The sequence below is a fragment of the Nannobrachium achirus genome (genome assembly GCF_963921795.1).
Source record: "Nannobrachium achirus genome assembly, chromosome: 2".
NCBI lineage: Eukaryota > Metazoa > Chordata > Actinopteri > Myctophiformes > Myctophidae > Nannobrachium > Nannobrachium achirus.
This window is the reverse complement of record NC_137811.1, coordinates 49,392,929-49,413,660: the sequence shown is the minus strand read 5'-3', so window position 1 is coordinate 49,413,660 and position 20,732 is coordinate 49,392,929. Positions and strand designations below refer to the sequence as shown.

Below are 20,732 nucleotides of genomic sequence, written 5' to 3'. Positions count from 1 at the left end.
TATTGTGCCCAAATATGATTTGGGTCAAACGGCATTTGCCATATTGCAGACTGCACAGAAAAAAAGGCGAAGGAGAGAACGAACGTCATGTTTAAGGTCAATGTCCCGGTCTCCGGACAAACAAGTAATACCCTGCTCACTGCTGGGGTGTGTTCAACCATTCAGTAGGTTAGATTTATTTCCTCTCTGGCAGTGGCAAAAAAGCACCTGATTGTCTGATCTGTCATCTGTAGTCTGTGCGATGTGTGTAGGAGCAACTTTTAACACCTGATGTCTCCCAATCTGACCTTGAGTCTCGACAATGTGACATAGTTGCGACCGCCAGGTCGCACAGTTACTATGAAAACCTCCACCGGCTGTCTTGTCAGTCCCTCCGTCAGTCTGTCCGCCACGTCACGTCGTACTTTTGGCCCTACTCTTGTCTCCGGCACCGTTGCCTCTATCCAAGCCACACTTTGCACACACACTCCTTGGCTGGCACACCACAACCTCCGCCCCTGCTTTCTCACATGCCCCTCTTCTAGCGCCACCATGAGGTTGCTTTTTGCAGTGTGTAGTGTGTACACAGTACATGCGACCTGACGGTCGCTTATCTCCCGATTAGGGAGTCTTACTGAAAAGAGGTCGTGGTCTTGGCCTCAAGAGTTGTAATGGACCGTTTGTACAAAAGAGTTTGCATCACTGCTCTAACCAAAAGAAAAACAAACAATCCATGCATGACTGCACCAATGACATACAGAAATGGTGTCTGAAGTCAGTTCCTACTGCGCAACATCTGCTCTAGGAATGAGAAGTAGGACTGAGTTCAGTGTTCCCTTGTTTATTCTCTTAATTTAACTCTTAGATTAGCACTCAGGATTTGCTGCGTGCGTTCCTCAGTTCCTTCCTCACCTCGTCTGGCTTTTTTATTTTTTACCTTAAATGTGTTTCTCTCCTATTTTTCCCCAGTTCTCTCCTCCTCCTCGTCTTCATTTTACTCTTGTTAACGGCCCCAGCAGGAGAGGGATGTGCTCTACAGACTGGGGTCTGGGGGCCACAGCTGCCCAATAACACTCTGATTTATCAACCTCTTCGTGCCAGCCTACATGGGGGTGCTGCATCTCTCCCGCACGCTCGCCTCGGTCGTTACTTACAGCCAGGCAGCCAGGGCTGTTTGTATTTCTGGCTGTGCGTCCTCGGGATGTGTCTGTCGTAATGAAATGGTTCTGTGCATAATGAATCCCGCCTCCTCTCTGGTAGCTCGAGCCTGTCGATGTATCCGTCCAGCCTTTTTGTCTCTCTGGGACTGCGTTAAATGTCAGCCTGGAATGGAATGGATGTGCGATCCGTGATTTTTGGTGGTGTAGGTTTATTTACAAACCTCCCACAGGCTGCGGATGGAGAGATGGCAATAAAGCTATTTCTTTTTTCTCAGTTCCTCTTTCTTCTTTTTCGCCTTTATATAATCTTTATTTATTTTGACACCTCTTCACATCCTCTGTCAGCCCCCCCACCCCCTTCACACACTGTGTCCAGTTCAAGATTTTTATTTTTTCAATGATTCCAATTAAGGAAAATAGTGAATTTAATTTTGTCTTTCTTCTGTTCTGTCCCCTCCTCTCTTTCCTCTCTCTGGCTGTCCAGTTCAATACCAGATGGAGATGATGCGTTCTCTGCGCCACGTCAACATAGACCATCTGCACGTGGGCTGGTACCAATCCACCTACTATGGCTCCTTCGTCAGCCGGGCACTGCTCGACTCTCAGTTCAGCTACCAGCACGCCATTGAGGAGTCGGTAGTACTCATCTACGGTAAGCAGGCATAGACAGGAAAGGACAACGTCTGAGAAATGACAATTGGTGATAAGTTGTATTCCCTTGTACCTTTTTGTATTCCCAGATGGGAGGGAAAATGGGCACAATTTGGACCTGTAATAAAACAAGAAAGAAGGTTTGCAGACTGTGGCTCCCTTAAGTGCAATCTATTGGCACATCCACCAGTTATGTTTCGACTCAAGCTAATGCTCTTCATCAGACTCAATGTGGGACCTGTCATATGAAATGGAAATGCAACTATGGCCCCAAAATCCTAGCCTCATTCAAAATGACCCAGTTGAGCTTCCGCTTTTCACTGATTGACAACCTGAAAAGAACGACATACCTCAATTAGATTAGTCAGGCCCATGTAAAAATGCTTGGCCTTGACTCCACAAGGAAATGTAACCTTCACGTTGTGCTAAAGATGAATCTGTAATGAGATCTGGTAAAAGTAGAAGTTTAATATTTTACAAGTAGTAATTGGAGAGGAGCAAAAAACAGAATGCTTAATTGGGCATCATGCCAGTGATTCTGGGCCAGTATAGTTAAAGCTTTGCCTGCAGAGATCTATACTGATTTATTGCTTCCTCAGTGTCAAGCTAATTAAATAGGTTTTCATGGCATCAGTAATGAGGGGCAGTATTCTAAAGTGAATAGACCTATCACTGTCCTCAACACGAAGGTTTGATGTCATCCAAAGTGCCTCCATGCAGCTTGTCAGCTGGTGTAAACCCAAATATTCCTCGGCTGATCTGACATGTTGGGGTGATAAAAATGATTGAATTGTGTTATCCTCGTGAAGACAATTTGAGAATAAAATGGCACGTTGACACATGGGCTGGGCAGTTTTGGCACAGAAAAACGGCCTCGACACCACACGGATAACGGCGCCACAAAATTGGATGCCTCAAGGGGCTGCGTTTTCCAGCCTGGACCACTCCAGGCAAGTTTAAGCTCAACTATGATGACAAAGTAGGAATGGACAAAATTTAGGGATTATATTCATAAAGTACCTTGAGAATAAGACTTAGCAGAGAGGGGTTTATGACTAGGCATTAAGCTGCAGAGAAGTTTATATGGTGCATTCTGATAAAACTGTCAGCCGGTTCCCTGCAGTTGGGCCCATATTCAAAAAGTGTCTTTCAATGGCCACATATCAGCTGACCATCTGGCAGTAAATGGACCTGCCAGACGGGCAGGTCTAGTTGTGGGCCAGTCTGGGCATCATTAATCCATTTAGGCCTAGAATTATTTAAGGCTTTAACTATTGAAAAATAGCAGCGAGCTTGTAGATCAGTCGTTAAAATGTGTGCAAATCTTTGAATATATGTATGTATGTATATGTATTTTTATAACAAACGTTTGTAACAAAAATTTTGCTTCTGGGGGGTCCCTGGAAGTAAATATTTTGAGATGGGGGACTGTCGCCAAATACATATCATTTTGGGGGTCCTTCACTTGAAAAGGTTTGAGAGCCACTGACATAAAACATAGTTTTTTCAAAAAACCTTATAAGGATTCAAAAGACATGTATAGAATCGGGTCAAAATTCTAATTTTCACGTTTTGTTTTTTTCAAAAATGGCAGATCGACAAGCTCACTGTGAGCTTGTATATCTGCTATTTTTCAATAGAGCATAAAATAATATTATGCAATAATGCGTACCCGTTATAAATGGCTTAAATGAAACTGTTTTATTGACATATACTTGTATGAGTCTATGACGACAGTGGGTTGCACAACTGAAGCTTTATTGTCATCTGTCAGAGCAAACCATTCAGTCATTCAGTGATGAGCACTGATGATGACCTCCGGTCCATGCAAAGTGGAAGGGGGGCTTCAAGGCCCTAGATGGAATCAGTACTTTAGTTACCCAAATTGAAAAAGATATGCTCGTCTAGGATATTGTTCTCTTCCATTGTGATTTGTATCATCATATTGGTAAATGGACCTGCTGTGCAGTAGTGGACTTCAGCGATAAAATATACTACGTCCAAAAGCTACAGAAAATAGGGCAGAATACAGGACGGCGATTGAGGGTTCAGTCATGGCTTATGCATACGATATGAAAGTTTCTACTGTGATTAAGGAAATCCAAATAGAATTTAATTTAGTTCACCCCCAAAATGACTTTTTTCTATTGATTACTCACGCCATGGACTGGAGACTTGAGTTTTTTTGTTGCATTCCTAAGACAATAATTTGACAATAAATTTACCCTCATTGATTCCGGAAAATGCATTTGGGTCCCCATCCGGAATCAATGGCTGTAAATTTACGATAATCAATTTTTTTGTCTTAGGATTGCAACAAACACAAAAATCTTCCGGTTTCTATAAATAGGACTGTCGTTCATACTGGTTCATACCAGCAAAGGCTCAGCAGTGAGTCAGCAATGTGACAGATCTAGGGAAATAGTAGTGCATATTTCAGGTATTCTAAAGAAAAACCAAACATCCAGTTATAGCAAGACTCCTTTATTTAGCTTAATCTTTTAAAATATATATCTGGCAAGTGTCTCCTTTGATGCTCATCAATGGGCAGAAGGAAGGAACATCAAGCACATGTCACATAAATGCATGTTTGACATGCATAGCACTGCTGTGAGATGTACCTCCTTAGTGTTCATCAAGCCAGTTATAAATGTCCAAAAATATACACGTAGGTCTTACAGTTCGGCCCAAAAATAGAACTTTCTGACCTAAAAAAGACTATTTTGTTATTAAAGTAACAATGTTGATCCGCTTGATCCAATTTCCCAAACAACAGTGGCAGCAACTGGAGTTAACTCTTTAACCACATAAGCCCCATTAAAAAAAATGACAAGATTACATTTCTTGGCTCAAAGGTTCTTGGCAAAAAATAGGGATGCCTGGTTTAAAGGCTAATGAAAACTGTTTGATTCCACAATGTTTTATATGCATACCGTCCTCAGAGCAATGAGCGCACATGATTCAATAATGTACAGGCAGGTAAAAAATAGCCAATAGTGTTCTAATGAGTGGCAGTACAAATGAGCACACCCTGGTGCTGGAAGCTCCACCTCTTGGGAATTGTAGTAATTAATGGAGCACTGTATGGCTTACAAATTAAAGCCATACTTAAAGAAAAATACACTCCTAGACCATATAATCGGTCACAATGGAGAGAGATAGTGTAATTAATGATGAATACCCCATAAATGAGGTATATATTTTTCAGGAGAAGTCTCCAAAAGTCCAATCCCTATCTCTTTCCATTAAACAAAAACTTAATGCGGGATTACATCAGCAAGCCCTTAATATGAATGAAAACTTGAATCCTCATTTCATTCATCTTTGTGATTCCCATAGCTCAATGTTCCTACACTAACAGCTATGTCTCATTATGGAGACACTATACAGCAGTGTTTCTCAAACTTTAAAATGTCAAGGTCTCCCCGTAACTCTCTGATGGTGTACAAATGGAACCAAATGAACCTGTTAGGGTTCATTTGGTTCCACTGTCAGAGTTACAGACTTGTATGGGTCAATTTAGACCCACCTAAAGGAACCCACAGAGTCCCTAGAATCCACTTTGATAACCACTGCTATACAGGGGCTGCTAGCCTACTGTTCTGCATCTAATGACTTGCGCCAACAGAGTGCGAATGTTTGTGTTTATGTCCTTCTTGTTGAAGATGGCGGCCAGTCGGTGCATTATTGCACCGACTGATATTGCACCGAGGATACAGTTTACTGTCAGAACCGGTACATCTTGTCCGTATCCGTCCGTAACCACAGGAACCACAGTGTCAGGCGTTACGCCTGACACTGTGGTTCCCCTGACACATCACTGTGACATCACAGGTGACATCACAGTGATTGCGACCGTCAGGGAGCAGTTTACTATGAAAACCTCCACCGGCCGTCCGTCGGTCGGTCGGTCACACGTCACACGTCACACCTTTGCCCTGCTCATATCTCCGCATCAGTATGACATCACACCACATGTGTACACAAACCTTTGTGTACGTTGCTGTGGCAACAGTCTGTTGTTGCTGGTTTGTTAGTGTACGTTAGCAACCACCTTAGCAACCACGGTTTTACCCTAGCAACCAACTGTTTACCCTAGCAACCAACTGTTTACCATAGCAACCATGTTTTTTTACCCTAGCAACCAACTGTTTACCATAGCAACCAGATACGCAGAGCAGGGATCTCCATATATGGGCATAAACAGGTGACATCACACTGATGTCAGATACTCAGAGCAGGAATTTCTCCATAATATATGGGCATAAAAGGGATTCTGTTAGGGATCTCCATATATGGGCATAAAAGGGATTCTGTTAGGGATCTCCATATATGGGCATACAAGGGATTCTGTTAGGGATCTCCATATATGGGCATAAAAGGGATTCTGTTAGGGATCTCCATATATGGGCATAAAAGGGATTCTGTTAGGGATCTCCATATATGGGCATAAAAGGGATTCTGTTAGCTGTTAGTGATCTCCATATATGGGCATAAAAGGGATGCTGTTAGGGATCTCCATATATGGGCATAAAAGGGATTCTGTTAGGGATCTCCATATATGGGCATGAAAGGGATTCTGTTAGGGATCTCCATATATGGTCCTACCGACAGCTGCTATAAGCCAACCCTGGCGATAAGGTCTGAGTCGAAGAAATGCTTCTTTCCTGGCAAGAATTGCCCCTTTATACTGTAGGGCTCGTTTGTGTATTGTATGACATCACGCCACATCATCGGCTGAGGACTGTGTGATGTCATCATATCTCCATATATGGAGACATAAGTTGCTCATGCCCAAATATGGGCTGGTGAGGTCAGACTTAGTGTGATGCGTAGGTTATCTCCATATATGGAGATTCAACTTCAATGAGTAACTATGGCAAACTGTCAACTGCCCGTATGTCTTGATAATTGGTAAAACAAATTCTTTGGCCTATTTGTGGAGATAAGCGACCAACGATTAGGGAGTCTTACTGGTGTTAGATACTCAGAGCAGGGATAACACCTGACACTGTGGTTCCCCTGACACACCACTGTTACATCACAGGTGACGTCACATCAAAGTGATGTCAGATACTCAGAGTAGGGATCTCCATATATGGGCATAAACGGGTGACATCACAGTGGTGTGGCTGGTTCAGACGGTGATCTCCATGTATGAGCATAAAAGGGATTGTATGTTGTGATGTCATGGGAACCACTCTAGCAGAATCCCTTTTATGCCCATATATGGAGATCCCTGATGTCATCAATATTAAGCCCATATCTAACAGGGGCATAAAAGGGATTCTGTTAGGGATCTCCATATATGGGCATAAAATGGATTGTATCCCAGATGATGCCCTGTTAGGAGAACCACACTAACAGAATTCATATATGTCCAAGACAGATGGCGCGACCTCGCCCTTTAGGTCGCTTTTCGCCCTAGGCCTCTTACTGGTAATACAAACGTTCCTGTTTTACACTTAACAGTACATGTATTTTTGTTTTATGGACATGCCCATATTTAGGCATATACTACTGATGACATAAGCCTTATGTCATCAGTAGTATATGTCATAAGGGATGTCATAAGGGATCTCCAGATATGGGCATGAAAGGGACACAGATATAGACCAATGCAGAGAGTTCCATATATGGGCATAAAAAGGACACAGAGGGACACAGGGACTCTTGACAATGGGTACAATGGATATTGCATAACCGGGTGGGGCTAGCATTGTCTTGCATTGTCCCTGGCATGCATCGTTTAGGAGTAAGCCAATGGCTAACGGCCACCACATACTAGTAAATGGGCCTTTGAGAGGAGTCGGGCTTAAGCCATCGTAAATCATGCTAAGCTTATCTAAATTCCCGTTTGGTTGTGAAAGAACTTAACCCTGGACTGTTGCCCCTTCTCAAAAAACACCTCATAGTTGTCATGTCATGTGCTTTAATATTACAAGATTAATGCATGTTACCCTTCTGAGTTATGAACTCTGTGATCTGCTCTCACCACCACCCACCCAGGCAGCCAACCGCTCTGACCATCATTCATCCAGTCAGCTAGGGAGGCAGTCGTCTCTCATTTTTAACGAGAGCCTCTGTTAATGTCAATCAATAATGAAACGCTTAATGGATCAAAGCGCTTCAAAGGCATTGACATTATCTGCCCCCCCCCCCCCCCCCCCTTACATTCGATGCTTGCTGGTCATTTGATACATATGAATGAATCAATCAGCTCATCTACAAGCAGGCTAATAATTTCTTCTCTGTGACAGCTGTGAATTAAGCCGGGTAGCTTGTTAAACTAATTGGTTAAGTATGTTTAGCATGATAGTAGCTTTCTTATGAGGGGTGAACAGTTCAAGACGTTCCACTTGAAGGCTATATAGTGCTGCTAACATGCAATATCCATTAGTGAGCGTTCATCACAGTGGCTTTCGTCCTGCAGTAGCTGTCTTGTTAAATGAGTTCTTTTTCATTGCTTTTGCATGTTTTAATTATGAAATTAGTTCAGTTTGGAAATGAAACACTGTCCTTGAAATTATACAGGAGCGTTGCTCAACAGCTTCATCTGAATGGGTTTTAACTGAGAAAGCTCCTCTTTGAGGAAACTGCCAAGAACCCTACATATACATGGCTTACCTTTTGCTATTGGGGAAACGCCAGAAAAAACGCAGAGAAGAAATAATAACCTTGCCTTCCAAATACAAATTCTACACCAGCAATGAGATGCGGAGCTAGCCGATTGAAGTGGAGACGGAAAGCAAGGTCTCCTCTCTATTCTTGTGTATTGATCAACAGAGCGGCAGTGCTGCTGGAGCATATATAATTTGTGGGAGGTGACATAACTTGAAAGAGACTAATGTTTCCTTGGAAAGACACAATAAAGCAGGAAGGTCTTCATATTAATCAGGGACCTTTAGAGAATAGTATACTAATGTACAACCAATGGCTAGTCCTATAAACTGAAATAATCATAGCGGGGGAAAAATCCTTTCCCACAGAGGTATTTATATTCATTATTGTACTTTTCATGATGCAAATATGGTCTACTCTCCTGTGTAGTACTATTGTAAAGCAACCAACAATGTAAGAACAAAGTGGTGAAAGAAATGAATTGAAAAGCAAGCATTAGGGGATGGTCCCTTGACCCAGCACATCGGTTGGTAGTGGTACAATCTTTTATTTTTGTTAACCACTTTGTGCTTCTGTCTGTCCATCCTAGACCCTATAAAGACCGCCCAAGGCTCCCTGTCCCTCAAGGCCTACAGGCTGACCCCTAAACTTATGGAAATCTGCAAGGAGAAGGACTTTACACCTGAGGGGTGAGTTGCTCATACATTCTAGCTACATGCTAAGGAACTTCATGAAGTGACAAAGCTGATATAAGATATACACAAACAAATGTATGTATAGACACACTAGGGCTTCCGCTATCAGCATATCAATGTGAGGAGCCAGTTAGTGGCTGTTGGAGATGGATGATAATGATTTTTCAGATCACCCTTGCCCGTCTAATAAACAAATGTACCATGTTTATGCCCTTTTTGACCCCAAGGCCGAGCCTAATTGCTTTTAAATTGCAGTTAAAAATGAGTGTAATGAGGGCCATTCTCCAAATGGCCCTCATTACAAGTAGTCCAAGCACAAGTAGTCCAAGCACACACACACAGACACGCACCTGCACACACACACACACACACACACACACACACACACAATACATACATATTTTTTTGACAAATGTACACAAAGTATTTTGCCTAAATGTAACCACCCCGTGATATCAAAATAGTGTTACCCCCTTTGTATCATTCCTACTTTCTCTCCCTCTTCTCCTACCTGTATCTTTATGGCCAACCGCTCAATTATTGACCCAGTGTGTTTGGCCTGTAGTCAATCCTGCTAATTTCTGCAGCTTTTCATTAGTGCTTATGAGTTATTACAGGGCCAGTTTGTAGCCGTCAGCGTTCCCAATAAGCCTGTGATATAGAGGGGGCAGTTAAGGGCAGGTAGGGACAATATCGCTATGCAACACCGAACTTGTCTCCAATCCATTATTTCCAGGGTGAACAGGAAATCTGAATCTGAATTATCCCCAAGTCATAAAACTTCAAAAGTGCCGCAGGTTTTTCTTTTCTTCTTCTTTTTTTTTTTTAAACATAACTACGTCAGGAAAGGCGACCTCTTTCATTTGAGTTTATTTGATGTTACATAAGCCCACAGATACTTTTTTAGCGCATGCGCAAGTAGTTAGCGCATGCGCAAGTACGGGTTAAAACCTGGTTAAAACTGTTTCCGGTCGTTGTTTCCGGCCAAAGTGTAGTCCGTTTTGGACTACAGAAAAACGTAGGAGCTCTTCCGCTCCCGACCGGATCAAAAGCCCGAAATTGGAAGCCAGCCCAGGCTACCTTCTCCCTGACCTGTCGACTACAGATAGAGCCCTTTAAAAAATAACTTTATGGGCACTTTGAGGGTAATAATTCATGGGCAAAATTTGAATGAAAGGTAGATAGATTTCTTTCCCAATGAGTATGACCAACGGTATTTTTATCATTATAGATGATCTTTATAGCCCACTATGTTAACCATATTGATTTGGTCCTATAAGCCAATCCCCACCCACACTGACGGCAATATTTCCATTTCTGCAGAAGCTACCTGTCATCTTAAAGTTTGCTTCAGCAGACAGTTTATTTGGAATTCCAAACAACATCCTGCAAAATGACCAACAAGGAGCAACTGATCAGTTTGGCAGACTGTTTCCATGTGTCTTACATTCGACGGTCATAAACTTGTTCTATTCTGGCGCAGTGCTCCCAACAGATGAATGCAATGAGCCTATTGATCCCATAACAAGCACAATGTATTTAACAGGCCAACATTAGAGCCATACAATATTTAATTTGCAGTTCACACACTGAACTGCAGTGCAAACCTCAAGTGGTGGGGTAAATAAAGCATTCAGTGTTATTGGTTTTAAATGAGACATTAAACAAACTTGGAGATCTATTTTGTGTTAACAGCACCATGTCAGATAGAGCAAGCCGAAATGGGGAGAGGGTTGGAGAGAACGTGATCAAGTGCTGATTTGCACAATTAACAGGACTAAATGAAAGCATTTGGCTATTTAAGCAGACTTGTTCACCATCAATTAAGTTGATTTTTGGTTGGTCTGTCCTTTGTGGATTAAATGCAAACTAGTCCTTACCCGTTCAAAGATATGAGCTCCGAAATGATGTGCAGTGTGTGGGTTATGGGGTGTGCACTGTACACACAGTATATGAGGGATGGAAAGTAACTTTCTGGTGCTTGCATGATAATATGTAGGAGCATCAATGTAAGAAATACCCGTTTCGTTTAAAGGCTACAGAGATACTGTGTACCGATCTACATGACAACATCTGAAAGAGGGCCAGCCAACACCCCCCCCCCCCCCTGCCCCCCCCCCCCCCCCCCCGCCCACCCACACACGCACACGCACACACAGAGCTGGTTAAACATGTTGGCCCATGCTAGATGCAGAATAGATATGCCTCATGCTAGATGCAGAATAGATAGTAGTTACACCATAAAAATGCTAATATACAGCATATGATTTGTGAAAGTGACAAACAGGCTTCACAGTTATGTCAGGTGTGTTCATATGCTAATGGTGATGCGATTTCAGATCAATTGCTCCAGCCACTGAGGAGAAACGCTGACACTCAGACAGACAGACAGACAGACAGACAGACAGACAGACAGACACTCACTCAGACAGACATTCGCAAAATTATAGTATAGATGTTGTATTTTGTATTTATGTAATCCTTGCTCCCAGTATAAATCTAGTTTTCTTTGCTATTGTAACTATGTTGTGCTTTACAATGTTTCTGAACATGGTACCTTTTGTTTCCTATTATTTTCTGTACTCATTATCCTCTTGTATCTCCCTCATCTTTTTCCTCTTTCCCTTCCTTTTCTTAATTATTCTCACCTAAATCTCCCCTCTTGTGCCTTGTTATCCCCTCTTTCTCTCCCCTCTACCCCTGCTGCGTCTCTCCCTCCATAAGCCTTAAGAAGGCCAACATTGGATTTGAGCACATGTTCGAGGAGGTGCCCATCGTGATCAAGAACTCCCATCTCATCAACGTGCTCATGTGGGAGCTGGAGGAGAAGTCGACGGTCGCTGACAAGCACGAGCTGCTCAACCTCTCCAGCAGGTCAGAGCATGCAACAGTATATATAGCCTAGTCTCCCGTAGCCAGACAATTGGAGATCTCCGCCTACAGAGCGCACAGGTCTAAGACCTGTGGGGGAATGAAGTCACAGTGGCTTGTAAAAAGTATTATTTTACAGACCCTAGAATAATACATATATTTAGGTGATCTGACAGTACAGAGAAGAGAGACAGCACAGAACAGAAGGGGGGACACAGCTCCCCAAGCCAGGCTTGAACCTGGGACATTGTGGTCAACACGTGAACTGTGTCTGGTGTCCCATGTCTTCAGAAACTGTAGGGGGGCCTTTTGAATCATCCCGTGTCACCTCTGCTTTGACACCTGATCGATCTACGCTCAGCCTGGAGTTTGAGCTTGATGGGTTTGATTTTGACCCAGTCAACAGTCAAAATCAAACGCATTGTAGTCAATGCCCATCACCCATTCAATATAAATACTTTGTTTGCCCACTGTGACAAATGCCTCATGAAAGTAAAGACTTAAACAGATTTAACAAAAATACTGTGTATACTGTTCCTGATGGAATTGTGGTTTCGAGTTAGGGATGGGACGATACACGATAATCGTATTGTGGAGATTTAATAAATCGTGATATTGTCCTCTGTCATGCACTGGGATCAATTCACTTTTTATTTTCCCAAGCTGCATATCCGATACCACTTAAACCCTTTGGTTAAAGGTACTTATAATATACATACTTGAAACAGCCTTTTTTTCACTCTCTATCAAATGTTCCGCCCAAGATAATGGATTTTGAAAATTGCGATAATATCATAAATCGCAATTTCTTTTGTCACAATAATTGTGATTTGACATTTTCATATCGTCCCATCCCTACTGTGTGTACTGCTCCTGAAGAAACATTGTGGTTTCGAGTAGTATACTAAGTACATGATGATGGCGTATATAGACCCACATGATGTCGCAGGGGGTTGGATATTGTCCAATCAAAAAAGGGACATACGGGATAGGGACGTACATATACACATGAACATACACACAAAGTCACGTATTGGAGTGGCTTGCATCGCTCAAAAATTAAATGTCGCCGTATCACTTAATGCCTAAAGGCTGGTTTCATTGCAATGATTGATCACAGTCCTAAATTAAAATTGATTCAATGTCGGGGAACTCCCTGCTCCTTAATCTATGTCAGCTAAGCAGTTTGGCCACCATACCAGGGCCATAACGGTGTGTATGGCAAATCATTATTTTGTAGTACTTATTGTAATCTGCACTAAATTATTTTAGTTGGTCATAGAAAAGTACACATAATTGTTTTTTCATGCTTACAAAATATATAGGTTCTTGTTGCCAGCTACACCTAAATAAATAGGATATATGTAAGTTAATTGTAAATTTGCCTATGAATATGATTAATCCTCATCCTTGTGACTAATCATCTGAATCGAGATCGTGTTCCATGAAAATATCAAGGCATGTTAAACAGAAATAAAGAAATTTCAAGCTGCACTCCTTTATGCGTGGGGTGGTAGAATGTCATTACTGATCTCTGTGTGGTTGAGCTGCCATGGTAGGGAGAAAATGGCCTCCTGCACTCAAGTGTGGGTTTTATAGTTGTTTACAAGCATCAGCAACAAATGTATTGTTTTTTTGTTTTTAGATTTATTTTTGGCATTTTATGCTTTATACCAGACAGAGAGACAGGAACTGTGAGAGAGAGAGAGGCGGGGAGGGTGAGGGGGTTTAGTTTTGAACCCATGTCAGTTGCAGGAATGACTAGCCTTATTTATGAGACATGCACTCCCACACGACAACAACTATGTTTTTAACATTTTACAATTTCACAAAATCATATAAAAACCGTACAATCTTCTAAAAGTAAAATTGTTTACTGTTGATGGTGGCGTGCACAGCCGTTTTGATATCAAGTCAATACATTGTGAGTAATGGAATGGTATTATGCCTGAGCTCCTGACTAGGAACTGCAATCTTAAAGGCTGTTTTACAAAAACGTTGCTTGTAGGAAGTGGGGAATCCAGAGTTTTAAACGCAGTATCAATGTGCTTTTTTATTTATTACATTTCTTTACATGGGGGATATGACCTCAATTATCAGGAGCTCCATATCGTCCTCTGGTTTACCTTTTAACAACCCATTCAAGCCGGGAAAGCAGGTGTCATTTTAGATTTTAGCATTGGCTATTCAAAAATAGCATACATACAAGCTCACAGCGCGTCACTTCATGCCACGCTGCGAGCTTGTACATCTTTATACATTTTTAGAAAAATCTTTTGAGTTTGAGTACTACAGCTTGATTTAGAAGGCATTCGTAGTCTCGTCTTAATGGGTTAATATGCATATTCAGGACTCGCAGGTTCTCACCATCAGGAGAATTGATCCGCAGTCATTTATCACGATATAGCTCACAGCCACTGCTGTGAACGGAGCAACAGATGTGAAGCTGCTAATGTAAAACCTTGCTGTGGGTGGCTATGGGAACCTGGCACTGTATCAACTCCATGTGTCATACATATGTGCTGCCTGCTATGGTGCAAAACGCACCATGCTTCCTCGCGCACTGTGGTGACGCACAGCAGGGGATGTTGTGCTTTTGCACCGTTTGTCGCTGTCACATTAAACAAGCAACCTGTGAACTAAATGAGGTATCCCGCGTGTAAAGGTATCTAGGATGCACATGCCTAGCCGTCAGGGCCAGCCCAATCATTTGTTGCAAATTGTCAAATTGACCTAGGCCAATACTTCACTCAACCCTATAACATTTTGTTTCATTACTACAGTACTCCGAAGTCGAAGCTAAGGCTTTGTTTTTGATGTGACTTGAAAGGGGGGCATGACTGCCGATGGGATGTCTGGCAAGATGAAATTGTTTCCCAAAGTTGTCACATTGCTGCATAGCGCTGCCCTTGGATAGCGGTGTCCATCTCTCTACACCCCCCACCCACTGTCTCCAGCCCCTCAAAGAAAGCAAAGATAATGGCTTTTATTTAATGTTTTTCCCTTTGTCTCATTTTCCAATCTGCAGCCACATTTGTCAATGTCATTGTCGTGTCTTGGGCTGAATGAATGCGGTTCCACTCGAGAAAATGGCATTGTTCTGACCAGAGATGATAATGTTGATGGTAGTGATGGATTGCATGTATGAAAATTTATTTATGTAGCTCATTTCCAAAGAACTGTTGAAGCGGCTAAAGGTCGCAGTTTACTATGAGAAACGTCACAGCTTGTCCGTGTCCGTCGGTGTAGACGTGTACACATTTTTATGGTCTATGGGTTTGCCGCTCTGACATCATGCTCTGATGTCACTGTGATGCCAGGGGAACCACTCAAACAAACAGGGTTTGCTGCTCTGACGTCACACGTTGGCTTCACTGTGATGTCACACTAACAGAAAACCTTTTATGCCCATATATGGAGTTCCCTGATGTCATCAATATTAATGATGCCCTGTTAGAGAGATCCCTGTGATGCCGGGGGAACAATCCCTTTTATGCCCATATATGGAGATATAGTCCAGTAAAAATAAAGCTGAGGTTGGAAAAAATTGTGTTATTTAGTTTTTCAACTGATTCTGACAGGAAATTAGGTCTACTAGCCAGGATAAAAAATCTACCATAATCTGCTCACTGCAAATACCCACAGTGGCCAAATCAAGTTGGGCTCCCATCGACTTTCTATACAGGAGGAAAATACCCCGAAAAAACATCTGCTTTAAGTAGGATGTGAGGGGTCTAACTAGGGGTTTGTCATGATGCTGAATCCATTGCAAGCATTTGTTTTGCACAAAAAAACATTCATTGGCCCCAGAAAACGCCCACAAAACTGATGAAAAGTGATGACTCATCACTTTTCATCACTAAACCATCATTTTCTGGGGCCATTTTTAGCCCAAGGAATGTTTTTTGTGCAAAACAAATGCTTGCAATGGATTCAGCATCATGACAAACCCCTAGTTAGACACCTCACATCCTACTTAAAGCAGATATTTTTCTGGGTATTTTCCTCCTGTATAGAAAGTCGATGGGAGCCCAACTTGATTTGGCCACTGTGGGTATTTGCAGTGAGCAGATTATGGTAGATTTTTTATCCTGGCTAGTAGACCTAATTTCCTGTCAGAATCAGTTGAGAAACTAAATAACACAATTTTTTCCAACCTGAGTGGATTTTTTTCCTAGAATTACTAGACTAAAATGGAGATCCCTGTGATGCCAGGGAGATCCCTGATGTCCACATCACTGTGGCGTGACCTCGCCCTGAGGCGTCTTACTAGTACTATATTTATATTGTTATGCAGTGTGGTCTATACTTTCAAACCACAAGGTATATATTTATTTGGCCAACTTGAATGTTATGCAGTCAAAAATAAGATCCCTTTTGGTGCATGGTATTTGTTTAGTTTTTTTTTTCAGGTTCAAATCTGCTGCTGAGCCAATCAAACAAAGCTATGGGAAACAAAAGGGGAACAGGAAATGGCTATGCTACCTTCTGGGAACATAGATATAGTGTTTTGCTCAGAGCCTGTTGGCAGTGTTCCTGGTGGGAAGCCAGCAGGGGGTTGCATCCTTGTTGCTGCACTGGTGACTTGTACTGGTTAGTCATGGCGCCTGGTCAGTAGCCGTTATGCTCTCCTGGTGAAGTTCTTTGCGCTGGGGTGAAAAGAAGCAGCTGGCGACTCTCTATCCGGGGAGGCATGTGGTTATCTAAACCCTCCCCAGGCCAACACTGGGGCTTAGCAGCAACAGGGACCATAGTACAGAATCGGTTTTGACAAAGCAATTGGGTTATTTAAAAAAAGAAATGGTGGGGCCCCATTCTCTTTAGTGTGGCAAAAATGTAAAATAATATTGCATATTCACTGAATTAACACAAAATTGTATTATGTAATATTGCAAAAAACAGCAAACATTAAAGTGAAATATAAGAAGACAATGCTGAAGGCGGCTTAACGCTGAAACGCATCCGTTGTTGCTGGCTGCTCGGCAGCATACCATGCCGAGTTAAAGATACAAATAAAAGTGTATTCGTCCATTATTGTCTCCGCCAGGCCGAAAGGCATGTCCGAGACTATGTTTTGCACCCTCTCGGTCCGTCCGTGTGTGTGTCCGTCTGTGAACAGATAATCAATGGCACCGTTTCGCAGTTCGCAGCGAAACTGCACCCGCACTCCCTGGATGCCAGAGCAGAACCTCTGCCCGAATTTTAAAGATGGGCCTGTTATAGCCCCACCACAAGGCTGATGGTTGCAAAACACATTTCTTGACGGTACTCCTACAGACTTTGTCCAAACATCACACAAATCTGTCCAGTTTCTCTATAGTCATTAAATTAAACAAGACTTTTTTGCTAACCAAAGAAACAGTCAGAATAGGAGCACTACGAACTAGTAATCAAACACAACATAACATGCCTGCTACTGGTGTTTCATAGCGAGATCGATACGATCGCATTTTACCGCATTTTACCGCGATGCGCGGTACGGTACGGCGGCGGCGCTGGTGTACTTTGAAACACACATGAGTTCTGGGAAACCCCCACCCACGCAAATGAAACCAAATGGACCCTTACGGGTCCATTTGGTTTCATTTGTATACTGTCAGAGGTACATACTTGTAAAGTTCAATTTAGACCTCCCAAAAGGAACCCAGAGAGTCTAGTTTTTGTCAAGTAACTTGAAAAATAACCATCAAAACCAAAAGAATTGTGATAAAATCGTGTATCGTGATACAGCTTGGGAAAATATCGTGATATTGTATTTTTCCATATCGCCCACCCCTACTCTACACCATGGGAATTGTTTCCCCCCTAACGGCAAGAATACTAGCATTATTGACATTGATACAACAATGCTTCTTCAAACCCGTAATTTAAAATGGCAGAAGTCGTTACACTTAATATTGTAATCGGGTAGCCATTAATTGGGGCTGTGACTGCTGCAATGTTCCTAACAAGGTAACTAACTAACTGGATGACTAACAAAGAGGGCAGTGGTTAAGTCTGCTGGGAGAGATATTTAAACTAAAGCTGTAAAGAAGGGTTGTGAAACATTTTTAGCCTGGGATCCAAATGAAATATTGTTTCACACCCAGAGACCCAGGCTTGTGAAAACATACTGTATTATTCCCAGCAGAAACGGGCCAGTGACCCATTTTGAGTCTGTGCCCATCTTTTTAAGAAAGGCTGCATTATGCTAAAACGGTAACCGTAAGCTTGGCAGTCAACTTAACATAATTTCCTTGGCAGCTGCGTAAAACAATATTTGATGCCCTCTATACTAATTTCCCTGATTATCGACCCTCTGCTGGCCGCTGATCAATACAGTCGAAGCCATTTCCTCTATTGTTCTCTGTGGCAGAGGAAGGACCAGACCCCGTCACACATAACATGTGCATGCTGCTGTTGAACCTGGCCTTAAAACAGAATCACTGATGATAGGAAACCCCTTGATGCACTTTGATTTCTAATTCACCATTGATCGGGAGGCTGGTTGACCTTTCTGAATAATTGAACCTTTTCATTGTAAGATTTGATGCATTATTCAGCTTGCGATTCCTTTCGCGCCCACATCTAAACGGAAACCTCGTCCTTTTTTATTACAGCAAATGGCATTAAGGGCCATGGTTGCAGCAGGACCTTAGGAACGGTGATTGGAAATGACTGCAAATCAATGCCAGACACTGAGGCTTGTCTAGGGGACGTGCTGTGTGCCGTCTGAAAATACATGTAGGGCTTGTGTTTCATAACAGTCTCTGGTTCACACTCTCAGCCAAAGTTGTCTGTGCTCTTTCCCGTTTCCAGATCTGAGTCACTCACTACAGTGGTATATGTATAGGCCTTATATTTTAGGAAATAGTTTTTCTGGCAATGCATCTCTCCCATCCATGCTCTCTTGGCTCATTTTCACAAACCTGAAGCACTCATGGTTCACTGCTACCCTCACTGTTGTTTGCACACAGCCAGTTCCATCTGATCTGGAGAGTGTGCACGCACACACGCACGCACACTCACCTAAGTATGGTGAGCATATACACAAGCTTGGGGTTGGAGGCGTTATGACCATTTGTACCTTGAGAGTGAAAATCATCACATGCTGGTACTAGGGTTGGGTGATATGGTGATAAATATCGCTGAGACGATACAATGTCTCCACGATATGCCTTTTCAGAGATATTGTATATATCGTGATACAATGAGGGAGCCTTATAAAAAAATCCTGTTGAATTGTTAATACAGAGATTCATTGCAGAATCCATTTAAACCTGCATTTTGGTCTAAATCAGTGGTTCTCAAACTTTCAAAATGTCAATGTTTCCCCTTTGGGAGGTCTACATTTTTACGGGTCCATTTGGTTTCATTTGTATACTGTCAGAGTTACATACTTAAAGGAGTAGTTCACCCCCAAAATGACTTTTTCTATTGATTAGTCACGCCATGGAGACTAGAGTTCAATAATATTTTTTGGTTTTTGTCACATTCCTAAGACAAAAATTTTATTCGAGTAAATTTACCCCCATTGAACGAATGGGGGTAAATTTATTGTTATCACATTTTTGTCTTAGGAATGCGATAAAAAACTAAAAATATTATTGAACTCTAGTCTCCATGGTGTGACTAATCAATAGATAGATAGATACCTTTATTATCCCAAGGGGGAAATTTAGTTGTCCAGTAGTAGCAATAGAAAACGGTCATTTTGGGGGTGAACTACTCCTTTAAGGGTCAAATTTAGACTTCCCAAAGGGAACCCAGAGAGTCCCTGGACCCTACTTTGAGGAACACTTGGTCTGTTTTTGTTACCTTGTAGGTGGTTGTACTGTTAATTAACTTGAAAAATAACCATGAAAACCAACATGAAAAAGAATCGTGGTAAGATCGTGAATATTGTGATATTGTATTTTTCCAAATCGCCCACCACTAGCTGGTACCACTGTTCACAAAGTGTTGGATTGTTGTGTTCAGTACTCTGGCTCTTTGGGCATCAGCCCATAGTATTGTTGGTAACACAGAACTGCAATGTGTGAACATGGTGTGATTCATCACACCGCTCTCATTTATCTGTATAGCCGTCTGTGTAAAACAATGGAAGATGCTCAATTTACGCTTGCTGTAATTAATCAAAATAGCACGAAATTCACAATGTGCAATATCATCAGTGCAAAATGATGCCGCATTTGATCAAAGGGAAATTAATTCCACGATGTGGTACAGTATGAAAGGGTGCTGATCCCGCATGATAAATTGAATCTCGTGGTTGAAGAGCATCATATTAATTCTCAGTCTGAACCAATAAGCATAAAGACTGATACCAGTTTAACCATGCGGTCCTTCATCCTGGCTGTTATTGGAATTGCAATTTTCAGGGGGGGGGGATTTGTTTCCATCCTGAAGGTCATTACGCACTGGTGAATTGGCAACACGACGCGAATAAGCGACCTGAAAATGAGAAATATTAGCTTGTTTCTTTGTTCTTTACACACCTACCGTGACGCAAATATGCGTATAAAATGTGTCAAATTGAATAAAGTGGTAGGGCATTTACGAATAGTGATTTTTAGTATTCGAATTCGAATACCTTAAAATATTCGAATAGTCGAATATTCGACAGGAAATGTATATACATTTTTTTCATCCAGTAAAAACGAACAATTCTCGGTCTAGTAGTGACAGTTGCATTAGCTGGCTCTTCCTCCATCATGACATCGAGTTGCCGGCTGGCCGCTGTTTTTCCCACTGGTAATTGGTTTCCGGGAGACGA

At 42.1% G+C, this 20,732-nt stretch overlaps 1 protein-coding gene across 1 annotated transcript in view; it reads left to right on the top strand.

The window, feature by feature from the left end:
• Positions 1 to 20,732, top strand: part of LOC308280273 (eukaryotic translation initiation factor 3 subunit H) — a 64,303-nt gene that overhangs the window by 33,875 nt on the left and 9,696 nt on the right. The window contains exons 3-5 of the mRNA XM_080720533.1: positions 1,624 to 1,791; positions 9,001 to 9,100; positions 11,831 to 11,980. Of these exons, the coding sequence (XP_080576659.1) occupies positions 1,624 to 1,791; positions 9,001 to 9,100; positions 11,831 to 11,980 (418 nt within the window). The remainder of the gene's footprint in view (positions 1 to 1,623; positions 1,792 to 9,000; positions 9,101 to 11,830; positions 11,981 to 20,732) is intronic.